General features: G+C 37.0%; 1 protein-coding gene across 4 annotated transcripts in view; it reads right to left on the bottom strand.

Moving 5' to 3' along the window:
- Window positions 1-313: 313 nt before the first annotated feature.
- BCL11A (BCL11 transcription factor A) overlaps window positions 314-10,913 on the bottom strand; it is a 113,392-nt gene continuing 102,792 nt past the window's right edge. For 2 of the 4 annotated variants that reach the window (XM_083175888.1, XM_083175890.1), the window contains exons 3-4: window positions 5,745-7,755; window positions 314-1,896 (exon numbers count right to left, since the gene is read on the bottom strand). In XM_083175888.1, coding sequence (XP_083032014.1) covers window positions 5,747-7,755 — 2,009 coding nt within the window. In that variant the 3' untranslated portion in view covers window positions 314-1,896; window positions 5,745-5,746. The remainder of the gene's footprint in view (window positions 1,897-5,744; window positions 7,756-10,913) is intronic. The other 2 variants (XM_083175889.1, XM_083175891.1) reach the window with 2 other exon arrangements.

Below are 10,913 nucleotides of genomic sequence, written 5' to 3'. Positions count from 1 at the left end.
AAGATATGTTATGTGGCTGCTTACATTAGTGTATTGATTATATCCAATTCCCAAAGTGGCAATGTTCCCTTGAACTTGGAGGTGCCGTCATTCTTGTTGTGGTCTTGCAGATCATCTCCTGTATTTATCTTGTATACTATGTTCTGTTAAATATAGCTTTCAATTTAAGGTAACAATTTCCATCTTCTGAATTCATCTTGTGTAATGTGTTTCATTCAACTTAGTTTGCTTTTAAGTTAACAAATCATTGATTCTTTTTGTTTTCTTTCGAAAAAGAAAATATACAATCAATAAAGAAGAAAAAAAACAGACCTAAATCTTTACAGTTTATTGTGTCAATTTCAATTTTTTTTCGTGTTTCAGCCTTTTTAAAGGCAAATGTATAACGTCTATTAACAATGATTCTTGGAATATACTTTTAGTATATAACAACGGTTTACATCACATTAAATTCACCCAAAGTGGGTAACAAATAACATAAGAACTGGCAGATTTTTTTTTTTTTAACTTACAATATCTTATTCTGTACAAACTGCATTAAAATGAACCCCCTCTGGTTTATCCCATAATGGAACCAATATATTTTAGAATTTCAGGCACTGAAACTAGATCTCCTTTTTATTCTGGATTTATTGCGACTCAGAGGAAACATATAAATGGAAATTTTATGGAGCCAAACAAAAACTTCAAATCCTGGTTTTACCAATGATCTCCATCAACTTTGCACAAAATATTTTGAGAGTGTGAAATTATTTTGTCAACAGTTTCAACAAGATTCTATTGTGATGCTGTTTTTCTTCTAAAATATGTTTTTTCTTTTTGTTTTTACAAGTAGGCCTTGAAAATCTAACAGCAAACAGTTAATGATAACCACATCATTTTTTTTTTCAGTTTGACATTTTTCAACATAGAAATATATTTATAAAAGTTTCTCTGGACACTAGGTCATGCTTGCATGGAATTTTACAGCAGCTTAAGAACACATTATGGATGCCATATAAATCTGGTGCAGAATTCTAACAAACTTGAAAAGGCCTCAATGGTTCATGGTTTTTATAACACCATTAATTTATCACACAGTTAGAAAATGTCACACTTTGTATTACTATTTTTTTTCCTTTAGAGCTCGAAGTACAACATGTCATTTGTAAGTTATGTTCTTGTTGACTATTTTTTAAAGCCCCAGTTATTGAGGCTGCACTGTATATTATCTCTTAAATAAGGGTATCATGAAGTTCTAAACAGACAAAGATGCTGTAAAAAATACTACCTAGCCCAGTGATTTTCAGAAGGGTTTTGTCATATCAGTTTAGCACACAGTAAGCTGAAATAGGGAATTGAAAAAAAAAATTGTGGTCACTTTTATTTCTGCAAAATGGTCATCTGACTTTAAAATCTTAAATGTGCAAAACCAATATTAAGCTGTCATGGGGCTCACTTATAAATTTTATGTCTTTAGAAGACCTTGATTACATCTTGAAATCATGTGCTACAAAACTGGCCTCTTTCATTAAAGTCAACAATAAGATATAATTCCCAGAACCATGTTTTGTGAGTGTTTATATAGCCATAGAGTCAAAGTCACGTCGAAACAGGAAAGTAATATACTCTGTGAGCGTTCCTGCTAGGTGCAATGACCAATAACACTCAACTACAACTTTAATACATAATGGTCAAGTTGAAGTATTTTGTTTTTGTTTCATTTACAATAGGTTGGCCTGGTCATATCAGCACGTTCATCTTCTCCTTTATCTTCTTTTCCTCCAAAGCTAGGTGTTATTTATTTTGCCCAAATTGGTATGCATATTTGTTAACACTTTTGCATATCTTTTCAGACTTCTTGCCATATAAATTTGATTGTTCTGTCCTTAGATTTAAAGTTGCTGTATTTTCCCCCTAGAAAAAAGGGATACAAATCACACTCTTAGTAAATTTTAAAAAATGTACTGCCGTAAAGACATGGGGAATAAGCAGGTTACAAGCTATTATGCATAGAAAAACAATATATGTATTTTTTTTTATTTTTTATTTATTTTTCCATTTTTTTTTAATTATAGGGCAAATTGATCATTAAGTTATTTGCCAATATTATATAACAAAGTGTCAAAAAAACCACAGTACATACAGTGTACAACTAGAAGCCATATGGATGGTAATACATGCATGGTTTATAAAATGGAAAACAAAGATGGGGCTTGGAAGAAAATAAAAGCTGACTTGATTTGTAGTTTGAAGGTAATGTGTACACATAATTTTTAATTAATAGTTTGTACAAATATGAACAAAAAAAGAAGGAGTGACATTGGTGAAATGTGGGTTGATTTTGTGGTGTTGTTGATTATTTGTTTTAGCCCCACTTCTGATCTTCAGAGTTTATTTTATTGCCTTAATAAATCTTTGTAGACCTTGACAGAGTTCTGTTCCTGATTAAATCATATGATCTATGTTCTTTATACATGCATGTTAACTTACAAAGGATTCATTCTAAGATCCATGCTAAAAGATTTTACAAGTCTAGCATCAGGATATTAAAAGTAGACTATGATTGGTTTACATTTATAACTAATAATAATTATACGAAAAAAAATGTTTTAAAATAATATTCTTAAATTTAGGGTTTTCTTTTTATATGAACAATATAAATTTCATAATGGTGTCAAATAAGGTCACAAGAGGCTTATGCGGTGTACTTTATTACTTTTTTATTTTTCAATAAAAAGGGACAAAATGGGTATATGAACAGGATAATGCAGACAACTACCAAAAAAACACAGACAGTGGTTTATCCAATAGAAATTAACAGACCAGAAACAAATACAATAAAAGCCAGGTTTGCATGACCTTTGGTCATCAAAATTAAAAAAAGAAAGAAATAAGTAATAAAAAAATAAAAAATAAAAGACCAAAATTTGTGCCTTAGTTTTAAACAAAAGCACATAAATCGATAATAAATAGTGACTCCCATAGTAAAAGATAAAATTTCAAGTTACGACAAACAGCTTTCATTACAGGAATAGAAAAGGCCAATAACAAAATATTCTACATTGCCATTTACAAAAAAAGTATTGACTTGAGCGATCTTCCACCTTAATATGCTTTGCATATGATTTTTTTTTTTCCAATCCAAATATAAAGCACCATTTAGTTTTTCTTATTTGGCAATGAAAATAAATTTAAAATGTGTGATTATTTTATTGCATATGAAGTTTGATGCTGGAATGTAGGGTGAAGAAAAAAGGGACAGAAAGCACACTACAGAACAAACCAATGCCAGCTTGCGGTACTGTGTACAGTATGGCAGCCAAAGAGAGGAGCAAAATAAAGATATGTACAGCCCACTGTAAGAAGGCTTCTCTGCATGACATTCGAATCGGTATTCCCAAGTAGCCATCATATGGCTTCTGTACTGTACAATGTCACACTTATGTTTTTTTTCTTGTTTTGAAACATACAAATAATTTGCACTATATTATCCTGCCGAAATAAAAAAAATATATATATATATATACTGTGGCAGCCTGTGTTTTTATTCCACTACCATAAAAAAGGTACATTGATACCTTCCCAAAAGAACAAGCAACTGTTAAAAATACAAGCTTCAATATAAATACTATAATTCCTAAACTAGATGAACATTTAAATTCAAATACCATTCTAAAAGTACAGGAAAAGAAAAGACAATAGATGTGTTTTAGCATAGGAATCAACATGTGCATTTCCCTATATTTAAGTACTATATAATATGGAACCTTTCCCCAAATGCACATTTCTTTATACATCCTGAAATAATTGGGATATATCCAAGGCATATAAATTCCTCTACCATTTTATTTGCAATGAATAATAAGTCTTGTACAAGACAATGAAGCCCTAAAATACAATTACCCCTAAACAAAAGTGATGCTTTCTTTTAAAAAAAAAAAAAAATCCACTTTTTGAGTTAAAATTGCTTTTGTACACCAAAATACCCCTGTATTGTAAAGGCCAAAGCAATACTTATTTTGTAGAGTACATGTGGTCTGCTTCCATTCACAGCATTGTCTACATGATTTTAGGTACATTTGTAAGTCAAGTAAATAACTGGCAGAGTTTATGTATACGTGCATACATTTATGTGAAAATGTACGTGTACATATATATATATACACACATATACACGCACATAGGCACACATACATATACATACATACTTTATTTGCAACATTTCCCTTATGTGTAAGCCTGTAAACAGGGAAAATTGTACAGTGCATTTAAATGTATGTGAGCATTCTTTATACTCAACCACAGTACCTCTGATTAAGGAGAAAGGTACACACTCTCTGGAAGAGTCAAGTGCTTTCTGAATTCCAATTGGGTTCGACAGAAGATTAATATTGAAACAATCTGTATATTCATGATAGAAAATGAACAGTGCAAAGCGAGAAACTTTTTGAGGAATACAGATATTGATAAGAGAAGGTAAAATGTGACTTTACTGCATGTCTTTTCACTTTCTTTTTCATTTATTTGAAAGGGGGATTTTTTTGAAGTCACCCTCAACAGTTCGTAGTTAATCATCATTTTATCTAGCTTATATGGCTGCTTCTTTTCAAATAAAAAAAGGTACCATTTACTGTCCATGTCTGTATTGTGCCACTTGATAGCATATAATTATCATCTAACTTCCCATACAGTGCAGAATTTGAGAACATTATCAACGATTGTCAGTCAGACAACCACATATATTAATAATAATTTACTTTTTTCACTCCTTTTTTTTTTCTATTTGCAACGTACTCATAAAAAGTCTCTATATTGCAATACAATTAATCTCCTCACCATTATATTCTAGTTCAGCTTTAATTTAAAGGTTTAGTCACAGAAATTTTAGGTAAATGGAAAAGGAGAAGTAAATTCATTCAAAACTGACAGCATGAGCAACTAGCTTACATATCATGAAATAAATATTATTGAAGAATGATGATTAACTAGGACATACTGGGTAATATTTTAGGTAGCCTCAGTTATAATACAATACATTATTATTATTATTATTATTATACACTAGATCCATGGAGACCTACATTTAGCCATGTTGAATTAAGCTACATGTTCCTTTCAACATCGGAAGAACCATTTATATGGTTTCAAATAGACTGAAGGCACTCATATTTTATTATTTTAACCAAATGACAGAACAAATTAATATTTTCAAGGCCTTTTCTATTTATTATTTTCTTCTCTAAACACTAAAGGTAACCCCTGGCATGAGGAGGTGAGGTTCCGCTAGCGTTTGCAGCACTCTTATTCCTGTCCCTGGAGGTTTGGTGAAGAAAGGTTTCCTCTGCCATCAGAAAACAAAGCTATACATGATATGTATTGCAGAATGTATGCAGCATGGTCACTTGTCAGCACGGAACTGGAAACAGCAATGTTTGCTTTGCAACTAAGTCAGGGACAATTGAAAATAGCTATAACATACCATACATGCGGTCTGTTATAAAAAAAAATTAAAAAATTAAAAAAACATACACAACATGTAAATTATTGCACAAGAGAAAGGCTCAAAGTTTGCGTAAAATGCAATAGTATTGCCCCAATAAAGAACATGCATTCAAACTGTGAGAACAAAAAATAAAAGGAAATTATAAAAATCAGGTGCGCTAGTGATAAGCACACTCTTGTATCCTTAGCTTTCATAATTTTTTTTTTTATTATCACAAGGGACTAGAAAAAAAAAATCTACATGGGGTTTATCGATATACCTCTATTCAGTTTTTATATCATTATTCAAGACTCGATCACTGTGCCATTTTTTCATGTGTTTCTCCAGGGTACTGTACACGCTAAAAGGCATCTGACAAATTTCACATTTGTAAACGTCCTTTCCCACCTGACCATGTGTTTTCATGTGCCGGGTAAGTTTGCTACTCTGCGCGCAGGCGTAGTTGCAAAGCTCACACTTATATGGCCTTTCACCAGTGTGGCTCCTCCTGTGAACAGTGAGGTTACTACAGTTCTTGAAGATTTTTCCACAGTACTCACAAGTGTCGCTGCGCTTGCCCTCTTTTGAACTGGGCCTTCCAGGCCCTGGGCCACTAATATGGGGAGTGCTTCCTCCACTTCCTGTGCCACTGCGGCCTGATATCCCTCCATCCATCTCTCCTGGAGGTGTGGAGAAACGTAAACTACCATTTTCAGATGAGTGTTCTGAAGAGGAGGCAAAAGGCGATTGTCTAGAGTCTCCAAAAGTGAGGAATGGATCTTTTAGCTGCCTGGATGCGGCATAGCCAGCAAGCCACTGGGAGTAAACATTTTCTGTGTTAGGCATAGCTGCAGCTGGGAGATCAAATTCCTTCTCAAGTTTGATGCGTTTAGAAAAAGGACTCAAGGAACTTGGGCTACCAAGAAGCAATTTTTTGGACAAGCTTCCTGTTGCAGATTCACCAGGCGAACACCCCCTCCCATTAACAGTACCACCGTCTATGCGATCTGATTCTCCTGCCACTGAGTCTTCATCACAAGTGTCTCTTTGCACTTCAGGTTCAGATAAATGCCCTCTTTTATGTTTTTCAATCAACGCCTGATGGAAGGCATCACTAAAGTGATGCATTGCACCAAGACCCACACCTTGCATCATATCAGGCATAGATCGGCTCTCCTCACCAGATCTGGAGTTGTTTTCATGGTGACGAGCAGCTTCAAGGTTTAGGCCAAAACTATAATCCAGCCTACTGTCCGTTTCTGTCAAATCCTCCTCCTCCTCCTCTTCTTCCTCCTCTTCCTCTTCTTCTTCTTCCTCCTCTTCCTCATCACCATTCTCTGGGTTTGGATCATTTTCACTTTTAAACTTGGCTACTACAGACTTGAGAGCATTGCTTGCACTTCCAACTAAATCACTGGTTCCTGGTTCTGGAGAACTGGCCGTGGAAAGACCGTCATCTGATTTAACTGTCATTGGGGATGACTTATGCATGTGTGTTTTCATGTGGCGCTTTAGCTTGCTGGCCTGTGTGCATGCATGGTCACAAAGGTTGCACTTATAAGGTTTTTCTCCAGTGTGACTTCTACGATGTACTACTAAATTGCTCTGAAATTTAAAAGTTTTCCCACAGAACTCACAGGACTTTGATTTAATAGGAGGTTGGGAAGGAGGAGGTATAGACTGAAGAGGAGGGAGGGGTGGAGTTGCCAAAAATGGTGGTTTGCTGCTTGACTGGAATGGTTGTAGTAACCTTTGCATAGGGCTGGGCCGATTGGGAGACACAGGAGGACTGGAACCGGAAGTGTTTCCAGCTAACTCTCTAAGTCTCCTTGAAAAATCCATAGCTGGTGGCTCCATAGCCAAAGGGTTTAGTCGCAGCACCCTATCAAAGGCACTCGGGTGATGTGTTGCGAGAGCCAGTTCTTCTGCACCCAGACGTTCAATGCGATGTGGATCCAAATGATGTCTTGGTGGGGGGCTAAATAATGGGGGAGTTGGTGGGAATCGACCCTCAGTAAGACCAGAAGCCTCTCTTGATACTGATCCAGGGATTCGCAATAGGTTAAAGGGATTATTGTCAGCAATATGAATTCCATGGAGTGGTGGCTGTGAGGGACATTCTGCACCCAGTCCTGATGGAATGCCTACCCGGGGTGTAAGAGGACTGCCATGTTCACTTTCCAGGTAGATTCTGAAGCCATGAGTGTTCTGTGCATGTTGTAAGAGAAACCATGCACTGGAGAATGACTGTTTACATGTTGTACATGTATAACTGCTGGGCTCATCTTTGCCTGAAAAACAGCACAAAAGTAACATAAATTATTAATTACTAAGCAGAGAGCCATACTTTATCCATACATTCTAGTAAATTACAAAAACATACATAAACCTTACAAAAAATAACACAATAGGCTAATCAATGTATGTTCCTATCCAATATCAGAGCACTGTTGACATAGCAAACCAAGGCATTTATTTGCGAAGCCTTTGAGAGAGATAAAGTGGATGGAGATACAGTACAAACCAACCAGCTCCTAAATCAAATTTAAAACACCGCCTGTAGCATGGCATTTATCAGATGATTGGCTGGTACTTAGGGGATGATTCAGGATCATTCATAGCATTTCTGCACATGCGCAAACCCGACATTGAAATTGTGAGTTACGTGATGCGGGGAGGGAGGGCCGGGGAGTGGATACAGGGCTGAAGTTGGGGGAACGCCCATCAGAAAGATATTGCGTATCGGCTCCCATTACTGGCCACTAGCCAAAATGTGAGCCTCAGTGATGTTATATTTTTGCATTCGGTTTCACAAAGGGTTGACATTAGAAGGCAGCACATGAAAAATAGGAGTAGTATACTCATCAGAATGATAACTGGTAAAACATGATGCCATGTCTAATCAAGCATTATATCAATTCAATGATCAAAAACAAAAAATCGACCCTATAAAATTGTAGCAATTTATAAAAAATGAAAAAAGGTCAAAATCAGACCCTGTATAAATATAACAAGTATTGATACAAAATTATGTGTAAAAATCAACAAAAATCACAATTAGGTCAAAAGTCTATTGCTACCATTTATACATGTGTTAGCGAAAATTAAAACTCTTAGAAAAATTGTATAGTTCAAAGTAAATTCTGGCACTCATTATGTATACAACAAAGTGAAAAGATGACATGAAACCCGGTGAAGAGCAAAAATAAACAAATAGTAATGCAAAATAAATTGGCTTTCATGTATACTAAACTCCGGCCCTGACCTATAATTTACTTTGTATTGCATTTTAATCTTATTAAACGTATCCTGCTCCTGGATAAATCTCTTTAGAAGATTAAATCATACAGAGTTAACTTAGCTTTGAAACATTTGCTTGTGAAATGCAAAAAGTAGCTCAACATTTGCATTATCCATGTACTTATTTGTTTTCCATGCAGAATCTAAAGGACTATCCTACTGCCAGCCAGAGGAATAGAGGCCAAAAACTACAATTTTAATTTGGTCATAAATTCACTATGTAACATTATATAAAACATTTGCCAACTTAAATCTTTATGAATGATATATATATATATCCATCCATCCATCCATCCATCCAAGTGATTGGACCGGCACTCAGGACTTAGCTGAAGCCCAAACAGTGTAACTTGCCCTGGTGCCAACTATTGGGACTTTGCAGCCCCTTGTAGATAGGCGACGATAAAGTATGGGCACTCAGGGACTTGCAGGTTGCGTGGTGAAAGAAGGACAGGATTTAATCCATAAATCCCCCCTATATCCCTATAGATCCCCCCCTATATCCCTATAGATTGTAAGCTTGCAGCAGGGCCCTCCTACCTCCAAGTCTGTCTGTTGTTACCCAGTTTGTCTTATCACTGTCTACTATTGTAAAGCGCAACGGAATCTGCTGCGCTATATAAGAAACTGTAAATAAATAAATAAATCAATGATAGATTATATATATATATATATATATATATATATATATAATCACATTCTTAATGTAGTATTACGAGGTTGTTGGTACCCCCTGCATGATGTACAAAAGATCATTGATGGATAGTCAGACCTCATGGCCTGGTCTACCACTGCTAAGCAAATTATACACAACTGTACCTCTTTATGTTGGAGAATACTGACAACCCAATAACAAGCTAAAATTGCAACTAATTCTTGTTAAAACAGAGGTCCTTATGATAGCACCTCAACATCAAAGGACAATACTGCATCATAGACAAACAAATGGACTTACGGGGCCACAGGGAGATGTGCTGCAAGAGCGTTCTAAGCGATACTAGATCGCTCAGCATACAGTGCTGCATAGCAATGAGTGATCTGTCAGGGCCAGTGTTCCCCACTGAGAATGCTGGACCTGACCCCAGTGACCCCAGCGATTAACTAGATATATCCAGCGTGCTGAGGAACATAACCCAGAATTAAGCACTTAATTCCCTCAGAAGATCTGCCAAAAGTCATACATGCATTTGATTTGATTAGACTACTGAAATGCAATGTATGAAAATGTTAGCCATTTTTTCACCATCTTACAGTCAGTGGATGGATTAACCCCTTGAGTGGTGGGTTTTACTGGGGCAGGACAAACCTACCAGGGCAGGCTTGTCCTGCCCCAGCAAAACCCACCACAGATTGTAGGAGCCAGCCCCATCTAACCTTTGCTCCAGTGTTTGTACGCCAGAGGCTGTGATCCGCTGCCGCCACTGCCCAAGCCGCCAGTCACTGTAGTGACCTCAGGCGGCAGGCTCGGGGATGTTCATGGTGGCTCGGGAGGACTCGGGCACCTTAACTTTCCCGAGTCCCCCCGAGCTGCCCCAAACATCCCGAGCCTGCCGTCTACATCATTGCTGTAAACTGCATGGCGGCTGGGGAAGAGGGGGTCAGGGGAGCTCCACCGCACTCCAGCGTATGATCGCCGGAGCAAAGGTGATGGGGGGGGAGTGACGGGGGGCTCTAGAGCTGATGCGCCAGTGGTGCACACCTGGACACCATTGGCGCACACCTATTCCACATTAGTGGTATGCCCGGAAATTTTCCGGGACAGCCCGCTGCAGCAGCGCAGCTGAGCCCGGAAAATTTCCAAGCATACCATCCAAGAAGTTAATCTATTTAAACATTGTCTCACTGAATTTCAAAGCTCTACATGACCAGGGTCCAAGACACTTGACACAGCTTCTAATTTCATTACTGCCCCATTTGATTACTGCGATCTGTAGATGAAGGACTTTTAGTGGTGCCTGAACTCATCTAGGTGTCAAGCTTTTAGTGGATCCAACTCTAAAACTCCCACTCTAGAATCCTTGAAAAACAGCTTCAGAACTTTCCTGTTTCCTCAAGCATATCTTAATGTCCCTTTATCTCCATGCGTTCTATGAGGTTGATCCTATTAATTGCGAAAGGTGCTGTTCCAAGGGCATTTAAATGCTGGCAA

This window comes from Crinia signifera, chromosome 3 (genome assembly GCF_055691185.1).
Source record: "Crinia signifera chromosome 3, ASM5569118v1, whole genome shotgun sequence".
Classification (NCBI taxonomy): Eukaryota; Metazoa; Chordata; class Amphibia; order Anura; family Myobatrachidae; genus Crinia; species Crinia signifera.
The sequence above is the reverse complement of the archived record's forward strand: the minus strand, read 5'-3'. Positions and strand labels throughout refer to the sequence as shown.